The sequence below is a fragment of the Sorex araneus genome, chromosome 1 (genome assembly GCF_027595985.1).
Source record: "Sorex araneus isolate mSorAra2 chromosome 1, mSorAra2.pri, whole genome shotgun sequence".
In the NCBI taxonomy this organism is placed as follows: Eukaryota; Metazoa; Chordata; class Mammalia; order Eulipotyphla; family Soricidae; genus Sorex; species Sorex araneus.
The window spans coordinates 9,056,664-9,072,504 of NC_073302.1; the positions used below are offsets into that span (position 1 = coordinate 9,056,664).

Here is a 15,841-nt window from a genome sequence, read left to right on the forward strand (position 1 = left end):
AGGATAAACTAGTTTTTACAAAGCGATATTGTTTGTACCAAAATATTTAATGAATATGCTGTTAAAATAAAACCAACAAAAGAAATAGTAATACAATTTTACTGGTTTATATTTCGGTTCATAAAGTCGACACACTGAAACTACCTAGCACAATGTCCACTCACCTAGATTTTAGATGGGCTTACAGCTGTCTTGGTAACTGAACAAAAAAGACACAAAGCAGAGGGATGTGGGTTAGGGGTTGCTACGTGTTACCTCCCAGTACCTTAGCAAGCATCAGTACAGACTCGGGGCGCGGGGGAGATACAAAAATCCAAGTGTCTTTATATACAAACCAGTGCCTCTTGTAAAAGCCTGTCAGCATATCACTGTATAAATTATTTTTTTTTAAAAAGGTGCTGAACCTCCATTTCATTCCACTGCCACCTTCGGAACATCGAGGTTCACACCCGGCCACCTTTCGGGGAGGGCCCAGGCGGCGGGGAGTGATCCACAGGCCAGCAGGACGGGGGCCTCGCCACAGTGTGTCCTGCACACACACACACACACACACACACACACACACACACACACACACACACACGCGCGCGTACACGCACAGCTCAGTGTCTTTCTCACTTGTAGGACCTGTTGTGCAAAGATTCTAGGAACCTTGAAGTGAGGGCGTGCTTGAGGGCGCAGCGCCCAGCAGGTCTGGAGGGAGTTAAGTGCCAAATAACCACATAATTAAGTTGTGCGGGTCAGTCCTGGTCAGGGAGTAAACACTGTCAGTTGGGTGCATCGGGAGAAAATATTTATATATATATATATATATGTACACACACATACACACACTTATGACACATAAGCAAAATAGGATTTGTCCACGTTATGATTAATTCTGTCTCACAGTTGAGTGACCCACCCCAGCCCGGTACTCATCTTGGCAGCTACCACTAAACAACAGGAACTCTCAGAGTTGCATAGAATTGATCAGAAACAGGTGAAGAATGCCAAACCCAAAACCTGTGCGTCAGAGCTTAACAAAACGAGGTGGTTCAGTGACAACCACGAGTCCCTCCTATGTCAACAAAGTGCTTCTCTATGTCTACCTGGGGTGCCCTCTGCTGGCACTGAAACGTAAGAATTATCTGAGTTACTGATCCCCCAGCCTTCCCTCCCCCCATATATATTTATATATATAATATGTATATTTAAAAAAAAGGTTAAAGGTTTAGAAAAAAACCCAACAGCTTGAAGGATCCCCAAACTCTGCCCATGTCCACAGAGCTCTGGGCTGTGGGGCTTTGCCCTGCCCGGGCGCCGGGGGCGGCCGTGCCAAGGAGCATCTCGCGAGCATCAGCCAAGCGAGCAGGCCTGTTAGTATCAGTAGTTAGGAGCGCCTTCCCCCAGAGGCTGGCTGCTTCGTGAGCTCTGGTCCGGGGACCTACCAACATGCGTCTATGGATCGGATTTAGCTACGTCCAGGTCCTGGGACAGGTCACAGAATCACACATCTGGCCAAAGAAGGCAACAAAAGGTGGCGTGTTTCCTGGAGGTGGTCCAGAGGCAGCAGCTGCCTCAGCAAGTCTCTTTCCCTTGAACCCCGGTCGCCGTCTTTATGGAGCTCAGCGTTCGGTTAAACCACGTCTTCTTGGCCGCCTGGACCTCATTCAGGGCCAGGCCTAAGTGGTGCTCCAAGTCCTGCGGGAGAAACAACCGTCCTTGAGGATGCGGAGATGCGAGGTCAGTGACGTGGCCACGAGAGGCCGCTAGAAACTCCCCGGCTGCTGTGTCAAAGCTTTGGGCTAGATAAGACCCCATTCCCTGCCGTTTATTCCTCACCCAGAATCTCCCGCTCCCGCGGTCCACTGCCCCCCAGGCAGAACTGATGCCCCAGCTGAAATGGCATCGTGACCCCAAGGCCTCGACTTCCCTGCGGGGTCTGCAAGCAGCTTTGCTCTGGGCCCTGCCCTGCCTGCTCCGGCTCAGTGCTCACCGCCACACCTCCTACTCCAAGCCCTTCCCTGCGCGGGCCCTGTCCTGCTATTCCGTCTTCCTCTTCAGCAGCTGCAACCCCTGTTGGCGCTGACTCGGCAGACGGCTGCCGTGGGGACGCCAGAACAGCAGCTACTACGGCAACCACGCTCTGCTGCCCCAGCAACCAGCACAGAGCCTGGCAGAAAGAGCGGATGGATGCCTGTTGTGTGCGTGCACGCGTGTGTGCATGCGTGTCTGTGTGTGTAGGTAGGGCTGGGCCCTGGGCTTGACTGCCTCCAAACTCCATTGAATGCCTCTCCTGGGATGACTCGGTGCAGCAGGGAATCAAGGCTCACATGAGTCAGCCATGTCCGCAGTGACTAGGTAAGTGACTGAACTGGGATAACCCTCAGGGTCCAGGCTGAGCTTTTCCATCCAATATTTATTTTTTCTTTTTAGGGGGGTGGAGGACGGGGACACTGGCAGCTCAGAGTTTACTCCTGGCTCTGGTCTCAGGTCCATATGGGATGCAGGGGATTAGACACGGATTGGCTGCGTGCAAGGCAAACGTCCTACCTGCCGTACTACTGCTCCAGCCCCTTGGTGCATTTCATTAAAAAATCCTCTAAACGAAATTCCCTGATAGAGTCCCCTGTTCTATCTGCAGATAGTGAAGCAAAGAGGTTACAACTAACCTTGACCTAAGGCCCAAGAGATTAGGTTCGCTGGGGCAGCTGTGATTTTAAAATGTGTAGCACTGTAGCACTGTCATCCCGTTGTTCATCGAATTGCTCCAGTGGGCACCAGTAACGTCTCCATTGTGAGACTTGTTGTTACTGTTTTGGGCATCTCAAATACGCCACGGGTAGCTAGCCAGGCTCTGCCGTGCGGGCGGGATACTCTTGGTAGCTTGCCGGGCTCTCCGAGAGGGGCAGAGGAATCTAACCCGGGTAGGCCACGTGCAAGGCAACCGCCTACCAACACAAAATGTTCTAAGCTTGATGGAGAATTCTCATGAGCAAGTCCAGCTGTGAACAGGCCCGAGAGAGCACAGTGGCTAGGGCATTTGCCTTGGAAGTGGCGGCTGACCCGGGTACGATCCCCAGCATCCCAGTAAGGGCCTCGGCCACTGCCATGTGTGATTCCTGAGTGCAGAGCCAGGAGTGACCGCTGAGCATCGCCGGGCACGGCCCCCAAACAAAAAGCCCGAGCGTTAGCTAGGACAGACGAAACTCATCCAACATGGCATAGTGAAAACAACGGGCCTCTGTCCACAAACCAATGATATCCCACAGTTCCGAACCACAAAGCTCACTCTGGGGCTTCCGGGGCCGTGGGGGCCGCGGTGGTGGCCGTTACCTGGATCTTGCACTCGGCTTCCACCAGCTGCAGCTTGGTCTGCGCCAGCTCCAGCTCCATCTCTCGCAGCTGATTCTTGAGCGTCTCCTTCTCTTCGTCCGTGTCCTCGTCCACCACATCCTTGGCAGCGCTCACTCCCTTGATGCGTCCCTCCTTGTTGAAAAATTCCCGGCAGCGCTCGCAGTCATCCACTTTTTGCTGAAATGCAATTTCAGACATGAAGAGGCCCCTGAGCAGAGTCCGGCAGCTCGGCGCTGGGAGCCGGGCTCCCCTGTCTGCGCGAGAGCGCTGGGGAACAGCGTGTTCCTGCAAACTGGCAGACGGCCGAGCAGACAGAGCCGCCTGCTCCGACACACCCACAGCAATGGAAGGATTTCCCTTTGGGCGTGGGGCAGGGGTCGGGGTGAATGAAGGGTGTTTGGGCCACACCTAGAGGGGCTCGGGGGCTGACATGGCGGAACCCGGACTCAGCTATCGTGGCCACATGCAAGACACGTGTCTTGCCTCCTGCACTGTCTCTCTGGCCCAATAAAAATATTCTAGGTCCAAAAAAGGCCAGAGGGGCTGGAGCGGTAGCACCGCGGGTAGGGCATTTGCCTTGCACGCGGCCAACCTGGGTTCGAATCCCAGCATCCCATATGGTCCCCTGAGCACCGCCAGGAGTAATCCTGAGTGCAGAGCCAGGAGTGACCCCTGTGCATTGCCGGGCGTGACCCAAAAAAAAAAGCCAAAAAAGGCCAGAAATGTCTTGGCCCAAAAAGACCAAAAATGTCTTGGTCCAGTAAACTTATTTCTAAAGAATGACACGGCAGTGACCACTTAGGTGCAGGGATTTCCGACAGACTTACAAAAGAACTAGGGGAGGAAAAACTACTACTGAGAAACTGGAGAAACTAGTATGTTGTCTCATTTAGAATAAGGAAGCGCACTGCCCTAAAAAGTTGAGTTTTCTGCCCCCCCCCAAAAAAAACATGGTGAGAAGGTTAAACGTTGGGCAAACTAGGACACAAATCTCTACAAAGGATGGTCATGTATACTTATGCACATAGAGCGCACTGTGTTTTGTCTAGGATGCTACTTTTTGTAAGAAGCATCACTATTTTATATTGCTTCTAAGCAAATAGTCTGCTAATTATGCTACCAAAAAACACTAAAATTTGCCATTTTCAGAGATGTTATCACAAAAAAAATTTAGAAATTAAAAAAAAATGTGTATGTTAAAACACAGGAGAGAGGAAAAAAACATGCCAAATTGTTTGCTACAGCTAAAATGGCTTAAAAACTTTATTTTCCACGTGTTTTCCAATGAGCATTATTAGTTTTAGAATCAGCAGACAAGTCCTGTTTCAACAGTGGCCCTGCAGGAAGCCGGGGGTCCCTGTGCTTGGCAGGGGGTCAGCTGCTCTGTGCAAACACGGCCCTGCCACAGCCCATGCACTGAAGCTGGGAACATCTTAGCAAGTATCTCTGTGAACTGCCAAGTTCAGTACTGCAGGGAAGCTTAGAGGGAGCACCAAGTCAGCTCGAGTTAGCACTCCCTCCCTCCCTCCCCAGAGCCCCAGGCACCTGCGCCTGGTCCTCAGCTCTGTGGAGCCCTTACCCCCTCACCCCCTCGCCGGGCACAGGTGGCCTTCGGGAAGCCTAAGGACTTCGCAGCACTGCCCTTCCCGGGCACCGTCTGGTCCGGGTTCCGGACTCTGAGCCAGTGCTTGTTTGTTCTCGTGAACAGGCCCCTTGCCCGGCACTCGCCAGCTTATGGAATGAAACTCCCCCCGGGAAGCTCGGCTTCTGTCCAGTCAAGGGGGACTTACCCGGATCTTCTCGATTTCCACTTTATTGGCCGTCTGCTGCTTCTCCAATCTTTCACTCAACTGAGAACAAATCTAAAGGGGAAAAAAAGAATGTCAATCTGCATCCCTCTGGATGGGGATGAATCCCACAGCGGAAGTGACTAGATTCAAGACGGTTCCCACAGGCTCCTGCGGGCTGCTGGGATCCGGGACGGACGGGAGCCACACGCAGTGCTCCCCCCCCCCCCGCCCTGTTATTATTACCCCGCCATGCTCAACATTAGGCGCCCCTGAAGGAAGGAGCAAGGCAGTTCTGAGTTCAGTTCTGCTGTGAGACACGGCAGCCAGGCAGACACGGTCCCTACATGTGCCTACGCTCCCCCTCCCCCGCCCCGCCGGCCACCCACGTCCCCTCGCGCCTCGCTGCAGGCCCAGGTGCACAGACCTACCTGCTTGTAGTCGCCGATGATCGAACTGTTCTTCTTAATCTCAGACTCTGCCTTGTCAAGTTCCCGGCGGCACATTTCTTTTAACTACACATAAAAAGAGCAGGAGTGAGATGTCGGGGAGGCGGGGAGGGGATTCTGCCGCCAGCTTAGCGCTGGGCTTTCCAAAACGGGTCTGCCCAGACTCTGGACACCACTTCTTCGTTTCTTCCTTTTTTTTTTTTAATTATTTTGGGGCCTTATCCAGCAGTGCTCAGGTTACTCCTGGCTCTGTTTTCAGGGATGACTCCTGGCAGTATTGGGGGACCTAGGCGGGGGATCAGACCTAGGCTGGCTGCGTGCAAGGCAAGCGCCCTCCCCATGGTGCTGTGGCTCGGGCCGGGAGAAACTTCTGCCTCGTTTTCTCCCCCTTAGCACTGACCCTGCTCGGGGTGTGGGACAGGGGAGAACAGTCAAACCCTCGAAGCCGTGGAGCCCCCTCTCATCCTGGCCTGCGCTGGCATGGCAAGCCCACCGCTGAGCAAGAGTTGGCACAGACCAACCGGCCAACAGCGCCACCTGGGGCCTGTGGCTGCAGGGGCGAAGGGGCTGGGGAAGAAAGGGCGGGGCTCGGGGAGAAAGGGTGTGGGACAGGAAGGGCGTCTGAGGGCTGTTCTGTGGCTGCAGGTGCCCCCAGCAGGCTGGCACGGGGCAGGAACAGACTCTGGCAGGTACCTTCTCAGTGCTCACCCACACCCTCTTCTTTTTAAAACTCAAGATGCTGACACAGGAATTTTCCTGCCCCGATTAAGGAGCTTTGCCCCACTCGCTGCCCTCCTCTGTGCTTTAATTATTAAGAACCATTCTGCCTTTGCATAACTAATAAAAATGAAATGTGGGGGGGGAAAGGTCTTTGGAAAACATCTGAAGCCAAATGTCTCCGGGCTCTTCAGTGCCAGCAGGAAGCCGCGCCAGGCCTCACCTGGGCCGACTCTCCTTCCAGCCGCCTCTTCTCCTCCTCTGCGTCGATCAGCTTCTGCTTGGTCATGAGCAGCTCCTTGTTCAACGCGTCCGCCTTTTCCTCAGCCTGAAACATCGAACAAGAGTGAACGTGGGCACTGTGGAGGGATGGGCACTCAATCGTTGTGACTGAAAGGTAATCACAAAAGTTTGTGAAGTCTGTCACTGCACATCATGGTGACTTTTTCACTAAAAAGTAAAAATAAAAAAATAATAATAAAAGAATTGCTGCGGCTGGGCTGAACTTCTGAACACAAATCCATTTTACAGAGCTGGGAAACTGATCCCGAGAGGGGGGATGGGGGCGGAGACTTGGTCCTTGCCTGGAGGCGGGGCAGGGCAGTGGCCAGGAGCAGAGTGTTTGGGACCAGCCAAGCTCCTCTCCCACCCTCGGGGGCCACGTGCCACCTGGACAGGCATGTGAGACCCCCTCTGTGCTCAAGTTCTTCCTTCGGTGTGGACGAGCACGTGTTAGGTGTGTTAGTCATGGTCCCCTCTCATCTTCTTGCTCTAAACTCTTGGTCCTTCTCTGCTTCAAACAAGGTCCGCCCTGGACTTTTATCATGGAAAAAGGGAACTCCCTGTTCTTGGTGCAAGGACCGTCCTTGAACCCTGAGTTCCCCTGAAGGTTTGGCATTCAGACCTGGGGGCCCACGTGAAAATGGTTGACTCGGGGCTCATGTTGCGAGTTCCCCACTCTGGTCAGTCCCAGGTTAGCCGAGAGCAACTGAAGCGTGGCAGACAGTCAAGGCAACGCCGAGTTTCTGGGTCGGTCCCACGTGCCCCTGCCCCACCCCTGCTCCTGAGACACAACACCCTGTTGCAATGGACAGTGGTTTGGGCTTGACCGAGCCCAGCGGCGGAGTCGAGCCCTGTCCGTCCCTGTCCCACACTCCCTCAGGCTCCCGAGGGCAGAGTGGCAGGTTATGTCAACTCGGAGGTCACTGGTCACTGGCAAATTGCACGCACGGGCATGTCTTGAGGCGCGGGGTGAGGCCCGTCCGTCGTGGACAGAGACTTCTCGCTGCCTTCTTTGGCTCAAGCAGCTACCGAGAGGGAAATGAAGAGAAGTCGGGGGACACAGCCATGGGGGCGAAGCAAGGCAGCCTGCGCCCGCACCCCCAGGGACTCGAGTCACACGGGCATCGCGGCAACTGGGCACGGCACGCACGTGGGTTCCCGGCACTTCCTCCTGCGGCCGGCCACGGCTCACGCCGAGGAGGTTTCCCAGAGTCCGGCAAACCGGGAGCTGGCCCGGGTCTTCTGGCCTGGGTCCGCCCCACCTTCCTTGACCCCCCAAGATCAGAAAGGATGTGGGTGGGGCCGTGATCTCACCAGCTGTCACAGTGCACGCAGCAGAGCTGGCAGCTGAAGGGGCCGCCTGACACAAGGCCTTTGTGCCATCACTCCCGGGGCAACTGGCAGCGCATGCCGGTGGGTGGATGGGCAGAGGCCCCGGGGGCACCTCTACCAGAGCATCTGGCGGGGGTTCGACACACGCAGCCCCCGTGGCCCATCCAGGAGCAACGGAGACACACTCGCCCCTGGAACCAAGAGCACACTCCGTATCCGACACTTGTTTTCAGAAGGAACAAACACACAACTGCAGTTCCTGGGAGAAAGGAAAGAAGGAAAAAGAGCCCCCGACTGCACCCCGAGATTCTACCGACGGGGTCATTCCGGACCGAGGAATCAGAGGAGGCAGATCCTGAGACGCGAGATTAGAGAATCCAGGCCGACAAGCGACGCCCCAAAGCACGCGACATTGCAAGAGGGCAGGGGGAGAAGGGACAGAGCCAACGGGGCACAAGCGGAATCAGATTTGCATTCAGCACTCATCACCGGAAAAGCCTCTGATTATAGAAATGATTACACTAAGATCACATCTAAATAATCCAATCAGCAGACGATCAGATTGGGGCCAGGGACAAGCTCGGTGGTAAGAGTGACGGTGGGGGAGGGGGCATTGCCGGGGCACTGCCCTGCGGAATCTTAGTGCCACAGAGGTGTGGTCCCTACTGCACCCCAGCCGAGCCTGCACCTGAGTCGCATTCAGGTCAGGCTGTGACAAAAGTGGGGGCCCCCGGTACTTTGGCTATACAGGCTAATTTTAAAGATAAATATATATATGTCTGCATCTTTATGTGGAAAATTTATAAATACACAATATATAAAAAAGAAGGAAAAGAATGAACTCTGAAAGTATGACGGTAGATTTCAAAATTAAGTATATTACCAGGAACAAAGAGGGATGTTTCAGAACAAAGAGTCACTTCATTAAGAAAGTTTAGCAGGGGCCGGAGAGACAGTACAGCGGGGAGGGTGCTTGCCCGGGACACACAAGCGGCCGACCCATGTTCGATCCCGGGCATCCCATGTGGTGGTCTGAGCAGAGCCAGAACTGACTCCTGCGAGCCTAGCCAGGAGTAGGCTCTGAGCATCACTGGGTGTGGCCCCAAGAGAAAACGGAAGAAAGTGCAACATTCTAAGCCTTACAAGAAGCGGACACTGATGTAGCTAAAAGCAGGAACAGCACTGGGAGCCAGGCCGCCCCGCCTCAGCACTGCTGGGCAGCCCCCGTGGCCTCTGGCACTGCAGGGGGGTGTGTGTGGGGGGGCGAGGGCACCCCCCTCCAAAATGAATGAAGCAGAGTCGAATTCACACAGGGTCTCTCAGGAGCAGCCCGTGGGTCTGTAAGGTGCCGGCCAAACCGGGACGGTCACCCTAGCAGACCAGGTGCCAGCACAAGCACGCATCCATCCCCTATCACACTAGGATGAGGGGACAGGAGGCGCCTTTTTTTTGGGGGGGGAAGAGGTAGTGCAGGGATGAACCCCGAGTCCCGCACGTGTGAGTGGGGTCTGAGCCACACCTTCAGTAATATATGGTGAAGGATTAAATGTGAGGACGTGAACTTTTTTGATCCGGGGTCACACCCAGCTCTGGGCTCAGGGGTCACTCCTGACTAGGGAGTGACCAGGGGCTCTCAGGGGGCCACATGGGGTGCCAGGATCAAGCCCAGGTCAGCCTGGCAAGCGCCCTGCCTGATGGGCTTTCTCCCTCGCCCTGGTATCTAGGTCAAAATAGAGTCAGAGAGTCATGACAGCAGGTTCCCGTGAAGAACACCTGAGAGAAACAAAACACTCACTAAATCCAAAGTGGAAGAAGTCGCAGAATGGAAGGAACATGAAAACATCACCACGTGTGGGAGTACAGATGAAATCGTGCGTCAGGCGGAGTTTTAACTTCCAATGCTTATTTTAGAAGAAGGGAAAGTCCCAAAGCACCGGTCAGGCTAACCTCCTTTTCCAGAAGCCAGTGCGAGAGCTGACAGAGACAGACGGTAGCAGCAGAATCAGGAGGAATTGGTGAAATACAAAACCAGCAGGCCCCAGAGAACCTCTGAAAAGTTACTAACACGGACAAACTTGTAACTCGATTCAGTAAGGGCAGGCAGGGGGAAGGCGCCAATCGATCCTGTGACCAACACAAGGACACAGACGGTCACATTGCAGCAGATCCTGCAGTCATATCAAGGGCAAGGAAATGCAGGCCATTTCATGCCATTGCATGCGTCACTAGGATGGAAAGTTAGCGGAGAGACAGGAGTCAAAAAAAAAAAAACCCGTGATCAATTAGGAAAGCAGCGGGTAGGGCATTTGCCTTGCATGCAGCTGACCCGGGTTCGATTCCTCCATCCCTCTCGGAGTGCCCGGCAAGCTACCAAGAGTATCCTGCCCGCATGGCAGAGCCTGGCAAGCTACCCGTGGCGTATCTGATATGCCAAAAACAGTTAACAAGTCTCACAATGGAGATGCTACTGGTGCCCGCTCGAGCAAATCGATGAGCAATGGGATGACAGTGACAGTGACAGATTTATCTGGAAATAAGCCCAATAATTCAATCATTCCCTGCAAAGAAAACTCGAGGTCCATGTAGCTTCACTAGGGAATGGCATCGAATAATGCCACAAATAAATCAATTAATAACCACAGATCAAATAATGTCCACAAATCATCCTCTAAAAGGATCATGATAAACACGGTAATGCTAACAGTCGGGGGTGCGTGGTCTTTTAAGGAGGCCAACATCACCCCCACATCAGGACCAGACATTGCCCAAGCGGTGGGGGAGGGGAGTTCATGTGTAAGGTCCTGGGATGGACGCCCGGGCACTGCCCAGTCCTGGCCCCAGCAGCGCCCAGCACTACCGGGCGGCGGCAGCAGCGAAACAGGAAGAGCCGTGAGCGACAAAGTCCCACGAAACGCAAAACATCTCTGACGTGAAAGGGGAAAAGAGGCGCGAGGACCCTACAACGCTTCAAGATGCTGCTGCTTTGTCGTGACGGCTGGGATGGAAAGGGAGAGTGGCTCGGGAGGGAAGTCGGAGAGTGGGAAGTCTTCCCGAGCGTGGGAAGTCTGTCTCCTCCCGGCGGCGGCCGAGACGGGCGTGTGGGGACGAGAGGCCGCGACCGTGGACGGAGCAACTGGAATCCGCAGTGACTCCTCCAAATCATTCCGCTTTGTTTGCAGGCGAGGGGGTTGCACCCAGCTGCACTCAGAGGCTACTACCGGCCCGGGGTTCTGAGAACCACCCGGTGTTGGGGATTGGACCCCGGGTGTAGGGAGCCATCTTACAGAGCTTGGCTCTTATCGTCTAGTCAAGCGGAGGCTGCTTGGGATTCCTGTGATCTTATCATTTCACCACTTGTCTCACTAGCCAACGGCCATGCCTGATCAACATTTTACTATTGTTCCTGTGGGGGTCCAAGCATGCATACCACCCCCTCCCACCAAGAGGTATAAGTATTGTAACTGCAATAGAATAAACTCTCTCTCTCCTCCTCCTCCTTCTGGCTCTGCGTCTCTTCGTTTGGTTGCGTCCCCTCCTTAGCCCCACGAAGGGTCCTCCCTGCGGGACAGGATGATGCCCGCAGAGGGGACCCCACACCCGGGCGCCTGCACGACCTCTGGCCGGCCGAGTTCCTCCCCTGCGCCCACCCGTATCTCATCTCAGTTTCCTCGGGGTCGGGGAGAAGGCGGGTCACGTTATCACTGATGCGAGGGAGGCTGTTCTGAGGATTTAACAATGACAAAGGACCGGGCCCAGACTGCGCTGTCGGCACGGCTAGCCCTCGCCCCCGCGTGTCCTCGCCGCGGCCCTGCGGCCATCGGGACGTCCTGCTTCACGCTCACTCTGGACACAGCGTGGCCCCGAGCCTCCCGTCCCGGGGGAGTGAAAGCAGACTCGGAGCTCTGCTGGGCCTGGCTCTCGTCCTCTCTCTCGCCTCTGGTTTCCAGGTACTGAGGGGAGGAGAACCCCACGGCCCCGGGAACGGTTTCTCGCCGTTTCTGCCCATCACGGATTCAGACCTTGAAGCTGAGTTTTCACTTTGAGCTCGCGGAGCACCGTGTCCGGGGCCGGGCGAGAAGGGTCATACCGCGCAGGACGGGTTTCCCGCATGTGATGTCTGCACCCTGCGTGGTTCTTCTGTTTGGGTCTGGGGGGCCGCACCTGGCCCTGCCCGGGCACTCGGCCGAGCCCCCCGCGTGGCCTCCATCAGGCCGGGCCGCTGCCTCCCAGGCCGGAGAGGGCGACGGGTCAGGCGGCATCTGAGCTCCGGAGGCCTCGGACCCACTGAGGACACGCCGAGGCTCTCTGGGCTGCTCTCTCCTCGCCTCCCCGCTCGCTGCCCGCTGCCCACTGGCCGTGAGGGCCCTGAGGGGGACACTGTGTCCCCCCTCCAGAGGCTCCTGCTCCCAGTATGTGGCCCCCTCATTCCGAGCACAGACACCCAGACGGGGGGGGGGCAGCGACCCGCGTCTCTGCTGGCACTGAGCACCCCGGGGATGCTCAGACCCCTCAGGCGGGCAGCGCTGGATCCGAACACGGAGCCGTGGGCCGAGGACCTTGAAATGACCTTCCTGCGGACGCTGGGAACACGAGACCTCGCAGCGTCCCGGGCACTTACCGGGCCTGACTGCTGTCCCCCTTCTGTCCTGGTGGTGACCCACCCGGCTGACAGAGGCCACGTCAGGCAGTTCCCCACCGCGCCAGGGACCCGGCGGGTCTCCCCACTGTGCAGGGCGCCCGAGTCAAGCTGGTGAGAAGCAGAGTAACTGGCCTCGCGATCCGCGTCTGTCCACGACCTTCCCGTCCTTCTGTTCCGAGGTGAGAGCAGCGGTGCGAGCAGCAGTACGCGGGGATGTTCCCGCCTCTCCCTGTCACGGCGGAGCACCCTGAGGACTGAGCGCAAGCACCAAGTTCCAGAGAAACGCACTTGTTCACCCCACTTTCACATGCCCCGGGAATGTGTGTGGAAATGTTAGGAGTCTCCGCTTGCTCAAGCTTCAGGCCCAGCCCCAGAACATTCTTCAGCTCTTACCCCTTTCAGACCTGTAAAAGGACCCTCTGCCCCCCCCCCCCCCCAATACGCCTGGACCTGCCCCCCTGCAGGCCCCCAGCAAACCCTCTACAGCCAACACGCGCTGTAAACCCACGGGGTCCCCTGCAGACCCTGCCTCGTCCAGCCCCGAACAGGTCGGATCTGCCCCCACCCCTCCGTCCCCCCAATTCCTCCTTCAGCAGCCAGAGCAGCTGGACGGCCTGGACACCGCCAGGGACCCGGGTCACTGAGCGAGGGCTCAGGGAGGTCAGGTCCCAGTCACAGCACCCGCGAAGCGCCAGGAGTGAGGAAATACAGGAACTCAGCAGACGGGGACAGGCGTCCAAGCGAGTCCTCTGGGTTTTTGTTCTGGCAGGCTCGGGGACCGTATGGAGTGCCGGGTCAGGGGCCCGACCCGCTGCACTGTCCCTCCGGTCTCCGTCCTCCCTCGGGACCAGTCTCCTCAATGGCAACCGAAACAAAGGTTAGACGCGAGGCCAGGGTGCTTAAGAACACATGCGAAGCAGAGTGACACGCACAAGGTCTCCTTGTTTCTGTGTGACCTTTCTGTTGCCATGCTACTTGGACTTCACTCTGCTTTTAATTATCATTCTTAATAGTTATGCTTTAGGGACTGGAGCAATAGCACAGCGGGTAGGGCGTTTGCCTTCCATGCGGCCAACCTGGGTTCGATTGCTCCGCCCCTCTCGGAGAGCCCGGCAAGCTACCGAGAGTATCCCGCCCGCACGGCAGAGCCTGGCAAGCTCCCCGTGGCGTATTGATATGCCAAAAACAGTCACAAGTCTCACAATGGAGACGTTACTGGTGCCCGCTCAAGCAAATCGATGAACAACGGGACAACAGTGCTACAGTGCTATGGCTGGGAGGCAGCATTGGAGGCAGGATGCTCCAGTGGTTTGATCCCCAGCACCTAAAAGTCCCCCCAGTCTCATCAGGATTGATCCAACATGGGCAGAAGTAGAAAGTCCCGAACACCTCCAGGAGTAGTCCAAAAACAGAAAAAAATCCCCACAAAAACCACCTAAATTTTAGCTCCAGCAAAATCCAACGGAGTATACTCAGGAAAAGTTTGATGTCAACAGACACATTTCCGTTTCCTTTTGTTAAAATGTTGTGGAAACATATGGTTGGGCTTTACCAATTAAATAATTAGGGAGTGGGGCTGGAGCGATAGCATAGCGGGTAGGGCGTTTGCCTTGCACGCGGCCGACCCGGGTTCGAATCCCAGCATCCCATATGGTCCCCTGAGCACCGCCAGGGGTGATTCCTGAGTGCAGAGCCAGGAGTGACCCCTGTGCACCGCCGGGTGTGACCCAAAAAGCAATAATAATAATAATAATAATAATAATAATAATAATAATAATAATAATAATAATTAGGAAGTATGTCGATGTGTTAAGAGAAGCTGTGCACAGTGAAATTCAGGGCTGGCATACAACAGTTATGCATCCGTGGTAACAAGCCACGAAAGCTCACTGACTGTCAAGGCGGGCGAGAAGCCTGGAGATGAAGCAGGAAAGGGGCCCGAGCCTGTTTCCGACTCGGCCGTGTCCCCACGTATTTAGGGAAGTCACTTTCTTCAGGTTTTAACGCCAGTTTTAAGAAGTAGGATCTGGGGGCTGGAGCGAAGCACAGCGGGTAGGGCATTTGCCTTGCACGCGGCCCACCCGGGTTCGATTCCCAACATCCCATATGGTCCCCCGAGCACCACCAGGAGTGATTCCTGAGTGCAGAGCCAGGAGTCAGTCCTGAGCATCGATGGGTGTGTCCCAAAAAGATTAAAAAATAGTCGGATCTGATGCCAAATTATTAATTTCCTTCTGAATTCCATATAGGACTCTAAATTACCAACCGTGTCTTCTGCCTTCTGATGAAATTTTCCTTTTCACCTTGAGCAGAAACAATCCGATTCTTCCCTCTCTTCAAAGGACACACAGGGGAGAGGGGTCAAAGGGACGGGGGGCAGGTGACTGACCCTGTGATGGGGGTGCGGAAGTGGCCCTAACAGCACACAACAGTGACACAAGGAAATGTCCTCAAGCACGTACTCAAAATACAAGAGTGGGGTGGTGGGGGGAAACATTTCTATGGACTGAATTTATATTCTGAACCTAAAGTCACGTACTCATTGTTTTTTGTTTGTATATGCACACAATGATTTACAGTCATGCAGGCATGAAACATATAATGTGGTAATGCAGTGTTAAGGCAATAAAAATATTTTAAAACAGGAATGTCACCTTGTGAAGTTCATAGTCTAAAGGGGTTCATTCAATATGACAGAAAATCCCATTTTTATTTATGTATTTTCTTTTTGGGTCACACCCAGTGATGTACATGGGTTACTCCTGGCTTATGCACTCAGGAATTACTCCTGGTGCTCTGGGGACCATATGGGATGCTGGGAATCGAACCCAGGTCAGACATGTGCAAGGCAAACGCCCTACCAGCTACATTATCGCTCCAGCCCCAGGAAGACCCCTTTAAATCGCCTGCAGTCTTGAGTTCTAATTCTAGAAACTGAGGTAACCCAAGGGCAGAAAAGTAATCTTAGGAACCTGACCGGGAGATAAGTGCCAAGGGCTCAGGAACTGCAGCGTACAGGTTAAATCTGGTTTGCCATCCGCTGCAAAACAAAGTTTGCGGGAATGCAACCCTGCTTAGACATTTACCTATCATCAACAGATCCTGCTGGACCAATGTGACGGTTAAATGTGCATGACCACAAAGCCAAAAATTATTTATAGCCATCCTTCTACAAAATAAGCTAGTCAGCCCCTGGCCAAAATACTATGAACGAGAGACTGTAATTCTCAGGGAAGCTTAAAGGAAACACACACACACACACACACACACACACACACACACACACACACACACAC

General features: G+C 54.8%; 1 protein-coding gene across 6 annotated transcripts in view; it reads right to left on the reverse strand.

The window, feature by feature from the left end:
- Positions 1-26: 26 nt before the first annotated feature.
- Positions 27-15,841, reverse strand: part of RABGAP1 (RAB GTPase activating protein 1) — a 172,402-nt gene continuing 156,587 nt past the window's right edge. For all 6 annotated transcript variants that reach the window (XM_055123727.1, XM_055123732.1, XM_055123730.1 and 3 more), the window contains 5 exons: positions 6,516-6,620; positions 5,558-5,641; positions 5,130-5,201; positions 3,319-3,516; positions 27-1,683 (listed from right to left, as the gene is read on the reverse strand). In XM_055123727.1, the coding sequence (XP_054979702.1) occupies positions 1,561-1,683; positions 3,319-3,516; positions 5,130-5,201; positions 5,558-5,641; positions 6,516-6,620 (582 nt within the window). In that variant the 3' untranslated portion in view covers positions 27-1,560. The remainder of the gene's footprint in view (positions 1,684-3,318; positions 3,517-5,129; positions 5,202-5,557; positions 5,642-6,515; positions 6,621-15,841) is intronic.